The 22,091-nt window shown below is 36.0% G+C and overlaps 1 protein-coding gene across 4 annotated transcripts in view; it reads right to left on the bottom strand.

Moving 5' to 3' along the window:
- CSRNP3 (cysteine and serine rich nuclear protein 3) overlaps positions 1-22,091 on the bottom strand; it is a 217,423-nt gene that overhangs the window by 87,910 nt on the left and 107,422 nt on the right. For all 4 annotated transcript variants that reach the window (XM_054549424.2, XM_054549425.2, XM_002812534.5 and 1 more), the window contains one exon: positions 2,755-2,925. In XM_054549424.2, the coding sequence (XP_054405399.1) occupies positions 2,755-2,902 (148 nt within the window). In that variant the 5' untranslated portion in view covers positions 2,903-2,925. The remainder of the gene's footprint in view (positions 1-2,754; positions 2,926-22,091) is intronic.

Below are 22,091 nucleotides of genomic sequence, written 5' to 3'. Positions count from 1 at the left end.
ACAATTTGTACTGCAACCTTCACCAGCACTTAGGTATTAGTATTTTTTATTGGAGAAATGAGTACCGATTTCAAGGGATGAAATCTCTGTGATTTCATACTAATGAAATCTCATTAGCATTTTTTAATCTGCCTCTTTGTTACTATTGTTGTTAAATGCTTTAAACCATTTGTTAATTATATTTCCTAGTATGTGGATTTTCTCTGGAGATGTGTCTTCGTGTTTATCTCAAGAAATTACATGTACTTCTGCTATACTCTATCCAGAAAATAATGTAAATATTTTTTCCAGTATAAACTGTTTTACTTTGGGCTTTTTTTTAATAGCAGATAAGTTTAATACTTTTACATCATTAAATATATTAAGTATTTTTCAATGTGATTATTTCTTCTTCTCATATCAAAGTTCATATAGTGATTCTACTAAACGTCTGGCAAAATGTAAATTTCCTCATTATTAAAAAAAATTATCCACGTAATCTATCTGGTATTTTGGCGTATGTTGTGAGATGTGAGTCTAAATCACTTCTTTTTCAAATTTCCTAATATCACAACCATTTCCTAAATAGTCTTTCCCTTTCTCATTGTCTTATAATGTTTTCTTCTTATATATAAAATTTTCATATATAACATGTTGGGATTTTCTATGCATTCCTAGATAGGGCACATTAGAAATGCCTGGGCACCCTAGAAATGCCAGTTGAAGATTTTGTTTTGGTTTTACTCTTATATTTAGAAATTAATGTTGAAACCATTAATTTCCAGACCTTTATATCCAGAAACATAATCTGCCTCTTCACTAATTAAATCTTCCTTTATAACTCACGAGAAATAACATTTTAAAGATATGTCCAGTGTTATATAATTAAGGGGCAGAATAAGACCATGCAAAAGGTAGAGGCTATGTGGTAGGACATGTATATATATCTAGGCTCAACTCCTGTGTGATCTTGTGCCAGATGCTTAGCCTCTCTGAGTCTCAGTTGTTTCCTTTGTAAATTGGAGGTAGTACTACTTACTTTCAGAATTGCTGTAAGGAGTATGGATAATGTCTATAAAGCTATTGGAGTATAGCCTGTATCCAATAAATGTTAGCTATGATCATAATTTTTAATTTAACATGTGCCTAGTACTTGATATTTTACAATGTTTTTTTCATGTGTGTTAACTCACTTGCTCTGTTTGATCTTTGTAATACTCTGTGAGATAATGATGTTATTCACTACTAGTATTAAGACCCAAAACATAAATACATCTCTTCTTTTGAGTCAAAAGCACAAGATCATTTCATACCATCATGATATATGTAAATGTATTTGTAGACCACCTACATCACACAATAACTTTGTCCCTGAATATTTTATAAATTTTTCTGCTATAATAATTGTAATCATCTTTTCATCATATTGTCTAATTAGTTGTGCTTGCTTAATGGAATGCTATTGATTTTACTATATTTATTTCATGTTCAACAGCTATTGAGTTCCTTATTACCTCTTAAAAATATGTTTAAATCATTTAGTTGTTTGAGTTGCTACACTGCCAAAGTCAATTCTTTGTTACAGAATCATATATTAATAACATTAACTAATTGGAAAGTAAAAAACCAAGACCAGTTATCTGTCATGATATTAAGACATATTAAAATCTTCTTGTTTAAGAAACATAAATTTTAAAAAGATTATTTAACTATTGCTAGTCAGTTTCCTTTAGACTATAGATTACATTACCTTAAGAATTTTTCATATCAGTCCTTCAAACCTCCTTTTATCTTGTCTGACAGAAGGGCTGACATTACAATGCGGCAAAAAAAAAAAAAAAAAATCAAAAAGAAAGCATAGGCTGGATGCGGTGGCTCATGCCTGTAATCTCAGCACTTTGGGAGGCTGAGGTGGTGGATCACCTGAGGTCAGGAGTTTGAGATCAGCCTGACCAATATGGTGAAACGCCGTCTATACTAAAAATACAAAAAAACCAAAAAAATACAAAAAATAAAATAAAATAAAATAATTAGCTGGGTGTAGTGCCATGCACCTGCAGTCCCAGCTACTCTGGAGGCTGAGACAGGAGAATCACTTGAACTTGGGAGGAGGGGGTTGCAGTGAGCCAAGTTCACGCCACTGCACTCCAGCCTGGGTGACAGAGCGAGACTCCATCTCAAAAAAAACCTTAAAAATACAATAAATAAAGCATAGATTGTTTTGTTTCATGTTGGGCTTTAAATACTGGAGAAGAGAGACTGGAGGAATTACTAGGAAAGAGCCATTAGACTGTACACACTTGCACATTTGGGAGAGACTTGCTGCCTTCACATTTCTTTTTAATCCCTGGCTGCCTAAACTCCTTCTCATCATAATCTAGACTCTCCATTCCTTAATAATGCCTTTTAAAATGCTTTCTCCCAGAACATCATTTCAATTATGAAAGGATACTTTTGAAACTGGATTTATTCTTTGTCTTCCCTCATCTATTCCCAGAGTACTAGGTGTTTACTTGGAAAAGTATTAATAATGTAATGTGATCTTTAAATTAAATTAAGTAATTAACACAATCAAATAATCCACTGCAAAAAAGTATTCTAAATAAAGGAATCTACTGAGTCACCTGAAAAATATTTCATTTTTGGGTAAATGTTCTTTGTATTTGGTTGATGGGAAAATATATATAGCTAGCATTAAAGGTAAAAATAAAAATGACACAAGTAGTTTTGCTGTAGAACCAGACAATTGACTTCGGTTATGATTTCAGTACTCACGGGTAAAATGACTAGAAGTGGATGGATTGACACTGTCCCCACTGTCAGCACTTTCACTGCTGGAAACTTCATCATCTGATTCCCTCACAGAGGAGCAGGGTGAGGAGCCGTCAACTTCTTCAAACTTCCTCTTTAAAATTCCACTCATAGCTGCAGCGCTGTCACATGTACCTGTAACAGGAACGAGAGCAACAGAGCATTGAAATATTTGACCGCTGAATGTGTAGCCAAGGTCTCCAGAGTCATTTTTATGTGGCTTTTTATACATGAGCTGAGCTATAGCTTTCCCTTGAAAGGATCTTTAGCAGATTTTTTTTTCTATTTTCAAATTAATGAAAATAAGATTAAATTAAATATGAGTATTTAACCATTTGATTGCCAAAAGGTTTTTATATTTTGAGACATAGTTCGTTTTAATGTAATATCATTATTCCTTTTTATTGGCAAATTGAGGAAATCCACCTGAGTCCAAGAAAATCTGTAAAGAAAAATAATGCCAATGTCTCCTGAAGTCCTTGATTACAACATTATATGAAATTCAGCTGGAACACAAAAAAGCATGCATGACCTTTGTACTCAAGTTCTAAAATTCAAAAAACCTAATTAGCTGAGCACAATGAAGCATATAAAAACAGTTCTAAATTTTAGGTAGTTTCCATTTCAGTATTGCAATGGGTGACATGCATCCCTATGCTACCTGCTTGCTGAAGCCCTTGCCACTTTTTCAGAAATTTCCTAAGGCTATTTACCTGGGAGATAGCAATAATTGGATTGAAAGGTCTATGGGTAGAGAATGGATATGGTTTCTTCTAAATAATTTATCTTGGGTCAATGGACTTTCCCCCTTCCCTGGGCTGACTTTTCTCCACCTTCTCCATTTTACCATGAACTGGCACAGTCAAGTAAGGAGCACAAACTTTCTTTGCAGAAGTAAAGATATTTTAGGTTATAAACATTTTATAAATTATCTTAGATATATGTATATGATCTTACATTGCTAAATTACACTAACTTAACTGAAAGTAGAGTATTTAACTGAAAGGTTAAATATCCATTATCCAAAATGGTTGGGATACGAAGTGTTCTGAATTTTGAATTTTTTTTGGATTTTGAAATATTTGCATCTACATAATGAGGTACCTTGGGGATGGTACCCAAGTCTAATGACAAAATTCATTTATGTATATCTTATTCATATAACCTGAAGGCAATTTCCTACAGTATCTTTGATAATTTTGTGAACAAAACAAAGTTTTGACTCTGTTTTGACTGTGACCCATCAGATAAGGTCAGGTATGAAAATTTTCACTTGTGGCATCATGTAGGTGCTCAAAACGTTCTGAATTTTAGAGCATTTTAGATTTCAGATTTTCAGATTAGGGATGCCCAACCTTTATTAATAAGGCAATTCCATGCATTCTGTATTCCACTTACTTTGTTTCAGTTGATTCTAACTCATATCTGAGGTATTGAAGACATTGTCTCCTTTTTCTGCCAGAGTATAGTCAGTCCTATAAATCAGGGGGAAGCAAGACCCTTAACACTATTCTGAGACCCCCCTTAGTTACATTATCTCTGTACTGCTCTTGGAAATCTCTGAAATCACTTCTTTTCTGTGCAGCTCACAGAGCAAGCAGCGTGTTCAGATTCCCTGAGCTGGGCCAACTCTCCAGGGAAGGTCTAAGTCCAGTATTTTGCAAAGTGTGCTACCTGAATGAGCAGCAGTAGCATTACCTGGGAGTGAGATGGTTAGAAATGCAAATTCTCAGCTCCCATCCCAGGTCTACAAATCAGAAATTCCCAGGAAGTAGGGCCCAGCACTCTTTACTTTATGAAGCCCCAAATTGGGTGATTTTGCAGCACACTCAAAATTGAGGATCACTTGTGTAATTTAGTATGCTTTTCAGCCTCTTCATTCATAAACATGGCTCTTTCTTGGATGTGGCCACACACCAGCCCTAGATAGTCACATAAACCAGCACTGAATTCCTAGTCAAAAATCTCTTCTTTGACCTTTCCTGGTGTAATTCCTAGTAAAATTTAGGAATTTTATTAGTCTGTTCTCATGCTGCTATGAAGAAACATCCAAGACTGGGTAATTAATAAAGAAAAGAGGTTTAATTGACTCACAGTTACGCATGGCTGGGGAGGCCTCAAGAAACTTACAATCATGGCAGAAGGGGAAGCAAACACATTCTTCTTCACATGGCGGAAGAGACAAATTCCAAGAAAAAAGGAAAAAGCCCCTTATAAAACCATTAGAGAACTTATGAGAACTCACTGTCAGGAGAACAGCATGAGGGTAACTGCCCCCATGATTCAATTACCCCCCATCACATCCCTCCCATGACATGTGGGGATTATGGAACTACAATTCAAGATGAGATTTGGGTGGGGATACAGCCAAACAATCATTCTGCCTGTGACCCCTCACGAATCTCATGTCCTCACATTTCAAAACACAATCATGGCTTTCCAATGGCCCCCTAAAGTCTTAGCTCATTCCAGCATTAACCCAAAAGTCGAAGTCCAACATCTCATCTGAGGCAAGGCAAGTTCCTTCTGCTTATGAGCCTGTAAAATACAATGGGGCTACAGGCTTTGGGTAAATACACCTGTTCCAAACGGGAGAAATTGGCCAAAACAAAGGGGCTACAGGCCCATGCAAGTCTGAAATCCAACAAGGCAGTACTTAAATCTTAAAGTCCAAAATACAATAGGGTAGACATTAAGCCTTAAAGTTCCAAAACGATCTCATTTGACTCAATGTCTCACATCCAGGGCATGCTGATGCAAGAGGTGGTCTCCCACAGCCTTGGGCAGCTCTGCCCCTGTGGCTTTGCAGGGTACAGCTCCCCTCCTGGCTGCTTTTATGGGCTGACATTGAGTGTCTGTGGCTTTAAAAGGTGCATGGTGCAAGCTGTCAGTGGATCTTCCATTTTGGGTTCTGGAGGACAGCAGCCCTATTCTCACAGTTCCACTAAGCAGTGCCCCAGTGGGGACTGTGTGTGGGGGCTCCAACCCCAAACTTCCCTTCTGCACTGCCCTAACAGAGGGTATTCATGAGAGCTTTGCCCCAGCAACAGACTTCTGCCTGGACATAGAGGCATTTCCATACATCCTGTGAACCCTAGGCAGAGGTTCCCAAGCCTCAGTTCTTGACTTCTGGGCACCCACAGGCTCAACACCATGAGGAAACCACCACAGCTTTGGGCTTGCACCCTCTAAAATAATGGCCTGAGCTGTACCTTGGCCGCTTTTAGCCAAGGCTGGAACTGAAGCAGCTGGGACACAGGGGACCATGTTCCCAGGCTGCACAGAACAGGGGGTCCCTGGGCCCACCTCAGGAAACCATTTTTTCCTCCTAGGCCTCTGGGCTTGTGATGGGAGGAGCTTCCCTCAAGGTCTCTGACATGCCCTGAAGACATTCTCCCCATTGTCTTGGTGATTAACATTCAGCTGCTCATTACTTATGCAGATTTCTGCACTGGGCTTGAATTTCTCCCCAGTAAATGGGTTTTTCTTTTCCATCACATCATCAGGCTTCAAATTTTCCAAACTTTATGCTCTGCTTCCTTTTGAATGCTTTGCCACTCAGAAATTTCTTCTGCCAGATATCCTAAATCATCTCTCTCAAGTTCAAAGTTCCACAGATCTCTGGGGCAGTGACAAAATGCTGCCAGTCTCTTTGCATAGCAAGAGTGACCTTTACTCCAGTTCCCAACAAGTTCCCCTTCTCCATCAGAATCCTCCTAAGGCTGGGCTTCATTGTCCATATCAGTATCAGCATTTTGGTCAAAGTGTTCAACAAGTCTCTAGGAAGTTCCAAACTTGCCCATATCTTCCTGTCTTTGAGATCTCCAGGTCGCTAGGAAGGTCTAAACTTCCTCACATTTTCCTATCTTCTTCTGAGCCCTCCAAACTGTTGCAACCTCTGCCTGTTACCCAGCTCCAAAGTCACTTCCAGTTTCAGTATCTTTATAGCAGCAACCCACTCTCTGTGGTACCAATTTATTGTACTAGTGCAGTCTCATGCTGCTATAAAGAAATACCTGAAACTAGGTAATTTATAAAGAAAAGAGGTTTAATTGACTCACAGTTCCACATTGCTGGGTAGGCCTCAGGAAACTTACAATTATGGCAGAAGGGGAAGCAAACATGTCCTTCTTCACATGGCTGCAGAAGAGAAAAGTGCCAAATAAAGGAGGAAAAGCCCCTTATAAAACCATCAGATCTCATGAGAACTCACTATCACAAGAACAGTTTGAAGGTAACTGCCTCCATGATTCAATTACCTCCCACCTGGTCCCTCCCATGACATGTGGGGATTATGGGAACTACAATACAAGATGAGATTTGGGTGTGAACACAGCCAAACCACATCAGTGTTGGATGTTTCATAAGTATTTATTACTAATTTCAACTTACTTCATTCATCTAAGCATACATTTAGTAACTATTGTATATGTGTTTGACTTCTTGAGTGGAATAGGGGATACAAAAGAAAGTTAGATGGTTACCTGCCCTCAAGAAGGAAACATTCACTATGCTGGGCTCCATCAAATTAAGAATACTCCCAAATTCATGTTCTACTCAATTGCTTTATTAATCCATGTCTTTATGCATAAATGTTATATTAACAACGGAGATAACTGACAGCAATAGGACGATACATCATTGTCCACTCTTTTGAAAATAAGATCTCTATTTCTACTCAGATTTTACCACTATTCAGATTAGCATATTATTTTCTCCATCTTAAAGAGTGTGAAATGCATAAAATGTTCATGCATATCTGAGTAGGGCGAAGAGAAAAAAAGATATTTTAAGTAAAGTCTTGAAATAAAAGTAGGACAGGATATAAATTTTAAAATGGTTCACTTCAAACAAGATGCAAAGTAATTCATAAGGGAGAGACTCCAAGACACAAAGTAATACAAGATGGAAACCTATGGTTAAAAAGTACATTTTTATAATAAGATATTGCAATGGGAGCAGTTAGAAACCATGTTCTTCTTCCCCCCACACTCCCCCAGCTTCTTTAGGAAAGGTAGACTTCTCCAGAATCAAGGACACTTAATTGGGCTACAGGGATGCATGTCACAACATTACAAAAGGTGGTACTTGGTACTCTTCTTTTCCTTTCTCACCTCCTCAAGAATGAGAAAGAAAATTTTTGAAGAGATAATAAGATAATTAAGAAGTCTCTTTTTTCCTTTTAGTTAAATTTGGGGATGTCAAGAGCTGAAGAAATGGAGTTATAGGTTCATGCAAGTTCTGTCTAGGTCTTTAAAATTGAAAGAGACGGAACTACAGTCAGGTCAAAGGAAGTAAGGAACTGTTTGCTAAGAGTGTGATCAGTATTTAAGCTAACAATTAAACATTCATATAATTACTGGGAGTCATATTCTTAACATATACCTATACCCATGAAACACCTGTTAAGTACAAAATTGCTTTGTATAGCAATGAAGTATAATACCCATCCAATTTCATTGCCTTTAAAAAATATTCCCTATGTGAATATAACAAAATGTCACAACAAAATTTGAAGGCCAAATGGTCCATTGTTTACCAGTATGTAACCCTTAATCTAGACTTAATAGAGGAGTGTTAAAGGGAGATGTGGTTTTCTTCTTTATCACCTACATTATCTTTCTAGGAAAGCAAAGAATATAAGGATTTAGTGAGAAGGCCCTATTAATAAAGTGTTGTATACCCGATTTGTTTATACTGTGTTGGAGGATTGCAATGTATGACTGACTAGATACAGAGCCAGGTGAGGATAATTAATACCTATCCCTTAGCTGCTGTACTCCTTAAATACCTACGTATTATATTTTTGTTCTTAAAGATGAGGCCAAATTAAACTTGGTAGTATACAGCAAATGAAAATGTGCCAAACATTATAAATTGGCTTTATTTAATTTATTTATTTTTATTTGTAGTTTTTAGAGACAGGGTCTCTGTTGCCTAGTCTGGAGTGCAGTGGCATGATCATGGCTCACTGTAGCCTCAACCTCCTGAGCTCAAGGAATCCTCCCACCTCTGCCTCACCAGTAGCTGAAACTACAAGCATTCACCACCACCATGCCCAACTAAGTTTTCAAAAAATTTTTTGTAGAGATAGGGCCTTCCTATGTTGCCCAGGCTGGTCTCCAACCCCTGGCCTCAAGCAACTCTCTCACCTCGACCCCCCAGAGTGCTGGGATTACAGCCATCAGCCACCACGCCTGGCCCTAAAGTTGGCTTTTATAGCACCAAAGCCCAAAGAACAGAGATAAAGTTGGACAGGCATTAATCTATTCTAAATATGAAGAGCTGAAAGTCTAAGCATAGAAAACAGCCATTTTATCACAACTATTGTTGTCCAATTCATGAAGCACATGCTAGTCAACGGCACCACCATTTCTCACTTAGACTAGGCCAAGGGCCTCCCAATTATTCTCTCGCATCCACTGCTGCTAGCTTTCAATGCGTTTTCAAGGTTGCAGGCAGAATGATAAATTTAAAATGCAAATCTGATCACATCAGTCTATGACTTAAAACTCTTAAGTAGCTTCAGATTGCCTTAGGATAAAGTTCGAAATCCTCAAGATGGCTTATAAAGTCCTTAACAATCTAGCTTGTCTAACCTCTTCATCCTCATTTGAGCCACTGGCCTTGTCATTGATATTTCAGCTCTAATAATCTTGCAGTTACTCCAACTTGCAATTTCTCTCTGGTCTTTAGGACATTTGATATACCGTTCCTTCTGATCTACTTTTTAATTTATTTTCATAGCATTTACCACCTTCTAAATCCGTATTATTTATTTATGTATTTCTATGCTTATTACTTGCTGTTTTCATCTCCTAATAAAAAAATACAAGAGCGGGGATCTTTGTTTTCTTTATAAATGTTTCAAGTGCCTAGAACAATGCCTTGTATATAATAGGTGCCTCAATACATATTTGTTCAGTGAATTAATATAAGCCTTTAATTTCCATACTTTAATATCCATTTTTTCTGCTAGACTGAAAGCTCCATGAAGTCAGAAATCCTATTCATCTCATATACCACTCTAACTCCCCTAACAACATATTTGGTTGAATGAGAATGAAAATGAGAGATGAAACTGAGCCCAAAGCATCATACAATTTTTTTTTTTGCTCGCAAGCAACACAAAAGCCAATTATAGACTAACTTAAGCAAAAGACTTCTGTTGGGAAAACACTGGACTAGTTCATGCAATCTATGATACAGCTTGAAACCAAAACTCAGGAAACAGGAACTGGGGCAGCTTCTGGGATTATGGCTATAAAAATTCCCTCTCTGGAGCTCTGCAATTACCAGGTTTAAGCTCCAGCAACTTCCCTCTGTTTCACAGTTCAACTGTAATGTTCCAAAGACTGAGCAACTTTTTGACCTATCTTGGGTCAGGTGTCTGCCCCTTGATCATTCAACTACATGGCCATTAGGCAGAGAGGGAGACGTTGTGAACAGGGGGCCACCGGCTGGGTACTACTCCAGAGACTCAATCGCATTTCAAAGCCAGTATCATTTCCTCATCTGTCACAGATTTATCTTTTTTGTGCATTTATCAGTATAATCCATGAATTCACATCTTGGCCACATTCTCAGTAAGGGATTCCCCTTTCCCTGCACCCACACCTCCCTGTCTATTGCAAAATTTAAATAAGAACTACTTTATTTTAAAACATTAAATAAGCATGTTATGATCTCAGAAATCTGTTATTCTTCACTAACATATACTATTTATTTAGTATTTATATTAGATATGACCATTGCTCAGAAGCTTGTTAGCACATTTATGAAAAAGTAGCAGAAAAGTGTAAATGTTTCCATCGCTCTCTGCAAGAAAAAACTAATAAAGAAACAACACTAGATTTTCTGTGATTATAAGTACAGTTGTTTCATTTGATATATTTCTGTCCTATTGGGAAGGCAAAGTTAATGGTGAGTTCAAAGGGACAAATATCAGAAGCCAGAAGCATATTAGGGGGAGGGTTTGACTAAAAATGTCAAATCAAGAGGATGGATAAAAACATACATCTTAATGCCTATGGAAGAATGGCGGAAATGAACCTTTGGGTATATCTTGAAATCTTGTTTATTTTACTCTATTTTGACAGTCTAAAAATTCCATGGCCTTCACAGATAACTCATTGAGTTCTTACTATCCCACTGATATTCATCTAGTGTTTAATCCTTTTTACTTCTTATATTTTGCCCCTATTTCCTGTTCTGTTATCTATCATAAGGAAATGACCACAGAAAATATGTCTTAAGAACACCATAAATCCCCATGTCTGAGGAGCAAGTAACACGATTTGCAGAAGAACCTCTTAGGGTTGTCAGATTTGGCAAATAAAAATATGGTTCAGCCAGTTAAATTTAAATTTCAGATTAAAAAAATTGACATTTGGGACATACTTACACTAAAATTTATCTGAAATTCAACCTTAATTGAGAAATCTACTTTTTTGTTGTTTTTTGTTAATCTGACAACCTTCATTCATTCTCTTGGTGAGAAAGTAAATGACTGTGCAATCAACTAAAACATCTAAATAGGAAAATCCACCTGGATTAGAACCACGTACATGAAAATTCCTGCCCTTGAAACCCAGTAAATAAAACATGTAAAGTCATTTGGGTGAATCATGAATTTACCAAAGGTGAATCATGAATTTATCAAACAATCTGAAAAAGTTTGAGTGCTGAGTGATGGTTAATAGATTAAGCACAGGCTTGCCTACCACTGATGTAGGAAGAAATGAACTTGACAGGAAGTAACTCTGGCATGGCAATAATTTTCTTATATGGTAATGAGATGTTCGCTTTAATGAGATGTTATTACTTTCCTGGCTGGAAAATGAAAGGAAGGTGAGCTGTGAGTCCTGGGTTCATTTGATCCGTAGGATCCTTATTCCATTACACTATGTAGTGCATGAGCCTTAGGGGGTATTCTATCAGGAACAATAGGAGACATCAAGAGCCCCTCTGTTCACTTTTACTTGGGAGATTCGGTTTATCCTTTGCATTGCTGATTTTGTATTTAAGCAAAGTGAGAGTAACTTTTAACTGCAAGGATCATTAACAAAGATTCTTCCACCTTTGTAATTTGGCAAAGGTGGAAGATTTTAAATCAACAGGCATGTTAAACAACTTGCATTACAAGGTGGCATGAGAGGAGGGATTTTTTGTGATTTGTGAAAGTGCAAAATAATCTACTGTGCATTCTTCCAGTAAATTCTTCCAGCAAGCACAAAACACTAAGAAACTATGATAAAGTTCTATTCCAATGAACTTAATAAGGTAAGGGTGCTTGCTTCAATCAGCAATGGGCTGAGGGCCCAAGAAACACCAGTGTCTGGATTGAGTTGCTTAGGAAAAGAAGCTTTTCTTCTTTAGCTTTACTCAGAAAGGAACGTAATTTTGCTGTTTCTTCTGATTGCTTCACCAAATTCAAATGGTGAAGTGAGAGACATTGTAAACAAGTTGATGATAACACCTGTGAGTGGCTCATCTGTGATAGCGGGTAGGAAAAGCTTAGCTGGCAAAAGTAAGAATATTCACAAAGTCAAATTATTAACCAGATGGTCTACTGGGCCAGATAGAGGATGAAGAGGACAGTGGCTCAATTGATGGTATATAGGTTTTATTACAATATTCAAGAAAAGAGAACTCAGTTTAAAAAAAAACAACAACACATTATGCTATGATACTTTTATAATTTTGAGAAATAGCTTTAGTTAACCAAATGTTCCTAAATACCTGAATAAATGTTTAACTGTTAGTTTAAATTAAATCCTTTTCATTCTCAACTTTTTAAAACCATGATTTTGAGTAATCTATAACGTTTTGTCCTTATACTATTATGTTAATCAAACAGTGAATATAGTCTAAACCAAGCTTGTCCAACCCGAGATCCATAGGCTGTAACGTGGCCCATGACAGCTTTGAATGCGGTCCAACACAAATTTGTAAACTTTCTTAAAACATTATGAGTTTTTTTGTTTTTTGTTTTAGCTCATCATCTATCCTTAGTGATAGTATATTTTATGTGTGGCACAAGACAATTCTTCTTTTCTAATATGGCCCATGAAAGCCAAAAGATTGGACATCCCTGGTCTAAACTCTTTGCTAAATAAACTAATCATCATTTTAAGCAGTTGCCCTTCTAAAAGAAATGACTTCTTTAGTAGGTTTCATAAAATCAGTGCAACTCTGAATTTTTTGCAGGCTTTTGACTCATTCTATAAGCTTTTTGTTATTCAATCTTTAAACAAATTCTCTTCCTTCCTTTTCTTTTTCTTCTTACTCATTGCACTCTCATATTCTTTGCAAAGGAGCCTGTAGAGTTGGGATAGAAGAAGAAAAAGGCCACCTCTTCAAAGCTGAGTACTATGTGACATCATATTTCACTGACATCACCCATAATGGAAATAAATTCCAAGTGTCATTTAGAAGGCCCTCTCTTTGCTACTACCTAGCTCTTTGTTTCAGTCATGTGATCCTAGCCTCAGCTGCTTTCCCTAAGGGTGCTTCAAACCCAGCAGAGAAGTTGTGTCAGAGGGGTTCAAACCAGAGCAACCCCATCTTGAGTGAGGGCTAGACAAATGAAGCTGGGACTTGCTGGGCTGCATTCCCAGAAAGCTAGGTATTCCTAGCCTCTAGGTGTTTACAGTTAAGGGAACAGATTGATAATGTTTACTAAATAGACTCAGACTTGGGAGTGTCCTAATATTCTGATATCTTAAGAACAAAAGCATTCCTAATTTTGCTTTAAAGATAATAATATTGATTCATGAAAAATATAGTAATTAAGAAAATTAATCCTTTATCACAAACCCTTGTAGCAGAGCACATCTCCCCATGATCTTTTTTTCATCCTATTTATACAAGCATTGTACCTAAGGTGGATGCGTTCCTCCTCTTACTTTCGGAAGCCCTACCCTGTCTATGAGGAGCTATTCTTTCACCACTTTACTTTCTTCTGCTTTGCACTGTGGACTCACCCTGAATTCTTTCTTGTGTGAGATCCAAGAACTCTCTCTTGGAGTCTGGATAGGGACCCCTTTCCTGTAACCGTTGTATATGCTTGTGTTTGTTTAATTTGTTCTATTATTTGTTCCCAAGGTTTACCTTAATGTCATTTATGCCATACTTATTGTTCTTATTACTATTATTTACTAGTGTAAAACATGAAGACCAGGGGAAGTGCAACGCAGGAGACCATTATGTAAAGAGATATGGGAAGAGGAAGAGGACTTAAATAGATCTACTATGTGCCAGTTACTTTACAATCTTTATCTTACTGAATCTTTACAACAATCTTGCCATGTTACCCTCATTTTACAGTTAAAGAAACCAAGTTGCAAAGAGATTAACTACTTTGTCAAAGTTTCTCAGCAAGCCAGGATTAGAAGTGAATACATCTGTATTATGCTTCTTCCCACTGGGGTCTTTTCCAGCAAATCACAGATGGTAACTACAATGCATAATATTTTTAATTTTTAAAAAAGTGCACATGCATGTTGGGGGATGCTCCTTTCAAAGCCATATTGAATGTAATTGTTTGTTGGAAGGCATGACTTTTAGGTCATTCAAACAATTACCCCTGAGTAAGTAAAAAGTGCCTTGAACATTTATCACTTAATACATTCTGAGAATAGTTATGCATTTTTCTAAAAGAAAAAAAAGGATACATATTTCTACAATACTAGAGTCATTTCTGCCTAAACCCGTTTGGCAAGAAATTAGCATATCTGCCGCCAAAACAAGAGGAATCTGGCAATGATTTTACAAGGTAAAATCCCACAAGGTGTTTCCATGGGGCACTACCAATGTGAAAAATGCTGCTGGTGGCTTGCCAATGTGAGAAGCACAAGTTGGCCAAATGTACTTCACTTGTCCAAGTGTCTGCTTAAGCCAAGCATCCTGGGAGCACTCCTGGCTAATAAATATTTTTGTTGGAGAAATAATAATTGTGGGGTTCCCAAATTATGTATGAATTCTTTATGCCAGAATTGTTTGTGACCTTGAATTAAAGGACTGAGTTACTTTATATGCGGTGGATCACAACATTTCTGCAGTTTGATGATTTGCAGTTTGAGAATTTGATTAAGAAATGAACACTTTCCCCAGAAAAAAGTGCACATAGCAGAAATGCATGCCATTTATTATGGACTCCCAGGATAAAAACCTCTGCTCTGGTGATTGTACCATTTCCCCAGCTTTGGTGGGTATCCAGAACTTGGAGAGATGATTCACTGGGAATGCATTATTTCAAAGTATAAAAGAAGTTTATAAATCTGTTGCCAACATTCCTTTTACCGTCAGGGTCACCCACTTCCTAGGACAGGGCTCTTTCCAGCTCCTTCAGTTTCTTCTGGCATTTGTGCCAAAGGACCTACTGCATCTGCTGGAGACATTTCCAAGGGATTTCTTCACTGTTGTCTTGGCTGCTAAATACTACTCAAACAACTACCCAAAACTGGCCTCATCTGCAACTTTGTGGCTTGAGGAATACTTGACAGGAATGGTTCTAGGTTAAGGTACACTTTCCTAGGCAGTACCTGTCTTTCCTAAAAGGTGGTTAGATAGCCTCATTCCATTTATAAGAACTCCAGTTAGCATTTAGTGAGCACCTACCATGGGCCAGATGCTTTGTAACCATTCTCTGTGACCTTCTACCACATTCTACAAGGTAGTTTTAACAAAGGAATATGAAGCTTCAAAAGTCTAGATCACTTGCTCAAGGTTTATGGCTGACCCAATCCTTCTCTGAAAAATATTCCTTGGCCAGTACCACACTGTAGTTAAGTGGCTTCTCTGCATTCACACCACCTGGTGTATGCATTTATCAGTACTTATTAGACTGTATTATAATCCCCATTCAACCCAATGTTTTTCTCAAACTTGATTATAAAACACTTTGTGGAGACTGAATAGGTATTCCACTGCCTGCTCAGTAAATGAATGCATGGACATAAATTTGGAGTCTGAATACTGGACCAGCTACTAACAAGTGGCACAATTTTAAGTAGGAAGATTATTTCTCTGGGTCTCAGTTGCACTTCTATCAAAAGAAGGGAGCCAGGCACAGTGGCTCATGCCTGTAATCCTAGCACTTTGGGAGGCAGAGGTGGGTGGATTGCCTGAGGTCGGTAGTTCGAGACCAGCCTGGCCAACACGGTGAAACCCCATCTCTACTAAAAATACAAAAATTAGCTGGGCATGGTGATGCATTCTTGTAATACCAGCTACTCGGGAGGCTGAGGCAGGAGATTCACTTGAACCCAGGAGGCAGAGGTTGCAGTGAGCTGAGATAGCGCCACTGTACTCCAGCCTGAGTGAGTGGGGTTGGGAGGAGTGAGCAGGGCATAACTAGTAAAACATAGGCTCTGATACAACCCCAGTACCTGAGAATAAATGACAAAAGCCGTGACCTCTATGCAAAGACTGATGCCTCTAAATTGTTCATACCCGCTTCCTTCATCCCAATGGCTAAATTGACTTAATGTCCTGCTGACAAAGAGAGGGACGGCTATCCATTTACTAATAATTACAAAGAGGTTTTCCATGACTCTCTCTGGCTGGGAGGTACTCAGGAAGCTTTCCATGTTACCTGTACTTGTGTGCCATTGTTATTAGTATTCATACAAGATGGCCAGAACTTGGTTTTGAATGCCTCTTGGCCCTAAACATTGATCATCATTTGGCATTTGGCAAAATAGTATAGTGGAATACACTAGTTTGAAAGTCAAAAGTTCTTCCCTAAGGTTAACTTTTAAGATGGTGTTTTAGTTATCAAAAACAGAGAAAACAACCAAGAACACGATAAGGCTTTTAAAACTGTTGAAATTTGATCAAGTGCCTAGTGTAAGCCTACTTTTCCCTCCGTAACAACAAAAGTACCAAGTGAAGTTAATGAAAAATTTATTTCACATGCTTGCCATTAAGACTAAAGAATAGTACTTAGCCTAATTCCTTGGACAATTTGCAAGACTTACCACATTGAGAAAAAAAAAAAAAAAACCACACATGGATCTAAAAGAATTAAACATTATTATTATTGCATCACAGGAAGATAGCCTTTTTTTTTTCTTCTTAGCACTTAAAAAGTTTCCCTTTGTCCTTTAGAAAGTTTCTGATTGATAACAAAACAGATGAGGCAATGTAAATCAAAGGCTATTTAAGATAATGATATCCTTTTCCTTTAGAGAAATCATCTGAATAGTGTGAAGGAAAAGGGACTTTAAAAAACATTTTCCTCATAAAGTACACTAAAATAGACATCAGAATAAAATATGGGCAAGCTTTAGAACTATACCCATCCAAGCACTGGGATCCTGCCAAAGATACTGCACAAAAAATAAAGGAGATTTTTAAAATTACAACAAGTAGAAAAAAATACTTTGGACATTCTTCAAAGTAAATCACCACCTTAGGCACAATATAGATTTTTACTATTTAAGGCGAGGATAGGGAACAATAGTTGTTCAGCCTGAAGCTGACTTTGCATTAAGCAGCAATTAGTAAAAAAAAATATATAGTGTAAAATTACCTGGATTTTCAAGTCTCAGTAAATGTTCTACGGAAATGTAAAACTTGTTCCCAATAGAAATAAGTTGCACCATAGTCATACAATCTTTTGAAACTTGGACATTAACCGTTTAGAGCAGATTCACCCTTTAAACAAGTTTCACAAAAGTAGAGTCATGATATTCCTGCAATCTACTCTGAACTGGTTACTAATGTATATTTACCAAAAAGCACTTCTAGGTATGCTACTATTAAAATAATTTTTAAGTAAAAATGTAGATATATTTTTCTAAATTTCTTTTGGAAAACGTTGTGACTATATCAATTGATTCAATATTTCTAAACACCAATATGATATTCAGGAAGTTTAAAATAGCAATTAATTTGTAACAAAGTGATCACTTCATGATTCACACAAATTAGCACCTTTATGTCATTAGGTAGAATTAGATGCTTTATGCCCCATAATAACATTGGCTCAGCAAACATTTCTTGGACACTTTCTATGTGCCAGGCTTCCCTTGTAATTGAAAAACTTATAGTCTATAGATGAGATAGAAACTCTGGATGGAGCAGAGATGAATAACTGCTGCCTTAACTGCATAAAGTCAGAATGGAAAAATAGTAGAGCAGAGGCACAAAGATGGAAATTTGAAAAGCCTTAAAGGATATAAAAAAAGGGAGCTCAGAAAAGCACATATTGCCACATCATACCTGGGGATTTTGTGGAGACTGTACTTCTAGTTGGAATGATTCAAGGTACATATCTATTAAGCCACATATAGTTTGAACCTTGATGACCAGACTGATTGCCTTCTCTAATTGCCCCATTCAAATTCTAACCATTAACTGCTCGGTATTACCTAGGATAACCTCCAATAAAATCCTGGTAGGTTTCTATTTTTGGAAAACACATCTTTTCCTCATCCATTGAAACCTAAGATGTTCCATGAGGATTTTCTGTAACTGTAAGTTTAAGCTGAACTTGCCTCATCAGCACCAGGGAATCAACTTGTGTGGGTTGAAAAATGTTAATATTAGCTATCATCTATAATATTCCTATTATGTACCAGGTATGTATCATGTCATTCCCCTTTCATAAAAATCCCTTGATACAGAGACTAATATTACCACTTTGCAATGAAGAAGATGAGGCTTACAGGTTTCAAGCACCATGTCAAGGCCACATGGCTTGTAAATGTCAGAGTACATTGTGTAAACAACTCCAGGGTTGGGACTTGAACTTAAGTTCTTAACCATTCCCTTATTCAGCCTCTTCACATTCCATGATATAGCTTGAAATCACACATAATATACAACACAATAAAAGCTTTTTCTATCAAGAAAACAATATACAACATTTTTCTGTTTTTTTTTCTTTGTTCATAAATTGACCTAAATTTATAAGGTTTTATTGTATTAAATAAAGTTACCCAGGTTTGTTAAAGTAAGAATCCTCAGGCCTTTTAATATGCTAGTGTGCAAAAGAGGACCAGAATGAGAAGCTATTCTCCAAATATGTTAGACTAGATCTCATTCTTACAGAGTCTTTTGATACTAGGTTCATGGAACCAACACTCCTTTAGATCAAGTTCTTCACAGTATATGAGAACACCTACTAAAATAGTATTAGCTGCTTTGTGTATCTTAACATATTATATTAGTGAGATTTCAAAGAAATGGTGGTTGATGGTTCAATTGTCTTACTTTGCTTATTTATGATCGGGGAGAGTGTAAGACATGAGCATGAACACATGTGGCTAAATGCATTTCTAAATGAATATGTGGATTCATAAGTTTGCATGTAGATAAAGATTTGAGCAAGCAAAAATTCTTCCCATCTAGCATTGTGGTGAAAGGTGGTGAATTTAATGCCAGGATTTGAAAATGAGATGGACCACAAGTCCCAAAATTGGCAAAAAGTATATGGCACAAATGATTAGTCAAATGCAACCAAAAAATTGGCCTCTGTGTTTTCTTTTGTATACCTGTTAGAGACTACTCATTTTCCCATTTGATATAAAGTAAGTTCAAATTTCTGTTGATAGTTTAATATTACAGATTCTCATTGTACTAACAAAAGAAATTTTTCATTTATTTGGAATTCAAATGATTTTCAACATTCTGAGCACAAGACAAACTAAAGATAAATTTTGCTATTTTTTATGTTCCTATACTATATGTATGTATCTGTCAGGAGTTCAGTACATAGGAGAAAAATGGAGGAAGGTTTCTCTCTTTCTCTGTCCAGGAAAGTCAAAGTGATTTAGAATTGAATGTAAAGCAAAGTTCAAAATTGATTTCTGAATTGCTCTCAAAGGACAATTATTAACTCTGTTAAAAATAATACGTATTAACATTTAAAAAGAGACAATAAAATTATAAAAAGCATATAAAATTATATATAAAAAGTATATAATAGTAAGAGGCTATTTGGTGTTGGAGAACAGTTGGGAATAGTTTTGTCTTTTGCAGTAAGTGAATATAGTGGTTGGACTAATAATTATTATGTCATGAAAAAAACCTAAACTGACTTTCACCTTGCTCTACAAGGCAGTATGATGTGTACTATATTTTTGTTTCATGACAGCTATTGGCATTTTTAAGAACTGGCGTCTATAGTCACAAACTTTAGCTACTTGAAAAATCAGTTTATATCATACAGATTATTTTCCAACTCTACTAGACAAGGTATTACTATAGCATTACTATAGGTCTAATAAGATCTTTAAAATCATTTTATAATTTTATTGTTCTTATAATTTTTGATAAAATTGATGGAATTTTATGTAAATTATAGAATAGGCAATAAAAAGACAATTGTTTTGATTGTTTTCTTTTAAAATATTATATTAAAATAGAGAAATGTGATTGTTTTGAATACTCAATTATTTTGAGCATTTTCCTTCTACATGTTTCAGTAATTTAGTTTTTCTTTTTTTTCTATTTCATAGGCTCCAGAATTTCAGGAGAACAAATATAGCAATAATAAAACCTACACATGTGACTTTGAGAAGACAACAGTTATTTGTAGATTTTAGACTATGTTCCACACTGCTAGACTGAGTAGAACATGTTTGCCCTGAAATCTTTTCCAAGCCTACAATATGGTCTCTAGTTTCAAGTGATGACAAAGACAGACTGGTAATCAAAGAGCAGGAAATTCATTTTTGAAAAATTCTCAAAGATTCCTTTGAAGTCTGATATAACACTATCTCTTTAAGTAGACTAAGTACATATCCCTAAAGATTTGTTTTTAGATTACTCTATTTATTCTTTTACTTCTCAAATTTGATTTGAATTGTATTTACATAAATGCATTTTTTCTATATACATTTAGATATTCAGACCACAGACTTACTGTGTATATGCTGCTGAGATTTGTATGGAAGTAGTATGGCTCAAGCTATTGCAAAAGACTTCAAAGTTTTGAGTGAATCTGCATAGAGACATAAATTATCCAGGATATTCAAAGCCATAAATTAGCTGCAGGACATATATAGCTCTCTCGTGGCTCACAGAATCACAACAATTCTCTTTATTTCACATTTGTCTATTATCACGTTTTCTCCAAGAATCTTCATGGGCTTTCCTTCTTTGCCCACACTGTTTTTATTTCCATATTCAGAACATGCTCTGTGGTGGCAGTTGCATTTACAAAGTTAAAAGTACTGGACTACCTAAATGACTGTTAAACTTGGTTCTTTTCTCCCTCTCTGCCTACAACACACACAGGGATTAGTAGACACAAACTACAGGCGCTACTGAATTAAATATAAAATTAAACATTTTAAGAAAAAATTGTTGAATTAAATATGATTTACCGCTGAAAATATTTTCTTTGGCTGCTTGAACTATATATATATGTGTGTGTGTGTGTATATACATAATATATGCAATAATATGTATAACATACATATATTGTTACACATATGTGTGTATATATATGTATTGTTTTATACATATATAAAACAATTACATGTATATATTTATTGTTTTATACATATATAAAACAATTATTTATATATATATGTATAAAAGCAAAGCCTATAAATATTGTTTGGACCAGAGGACAGCATATTCTGACCAACAAAAAAAGAAAACAGCTAATTTAAAAAATAACCCTTTTACCTAAAGTCGTCATTGAAAGTTTCAAAAGAGAAACACTTTAGAAGAAAATGTCAGTTTTTGAATTTTTTAAAAGCTCATACAAAACATGAATTCCTTTTCCTAAATTAATCTTAGGATCCTGGATAAATGTCATAATGTCCCCATAGAGTGATAAAGGGTGAGAATCTGGCCCTGAATAACCACTAAGTGAATTTCATAAATATTTGAAATAATTGTCCTTCACTGTTTTAAATAGCTATCCTCCTGTTTTGGTTCCTTCTCAAGCCCCCCTCTATTTTACAATAAAACACATTGTTGCCAAAATACCTCATCTTAATCATTATAATAAAATTAACTCCCTCTTTTCAGGGCAAAGAAAGTAATTAAGTTTAACTAAATATTACTAGCTCTTTGTATGTAAGCTTCATAAAATTCATTTTTAAATATCTTATGCAAATATAAAAACATAAAGCAGTCATTTCATGGCTAAAAGCTATTTCTGCCTCTTCATCTTTTCCAACATGTTTCCATACACATACAACCTGTAATACAGACAGATGCACAGTTGATGCAAATGAAAATAACATTTTTTAGTCAACATTGTAACTGCTGAATTGATATACTTAAGTGCTTTAATGATAGGAATAAACAGTTTGATTGTACTGTTTTAATTAAGT

This window comes from Pongo abelii, chromosome 11 (genome assembly GCF_028885655.2).
Source record: "Pongo abelii isolate AG06213 chromosome 11, NHGRI_mPonAbe1-v2.0_pri, whole genome shotgun sequence".
Lineage (NCBI taxonomy): Eukaryota > Metazoa > Chordata > Mammalia > Primates > Hominidae > Pongo > Pongo abelii.
This window is presented reverse-complemented; position numbering and strand designations above follow the sequence as displayed.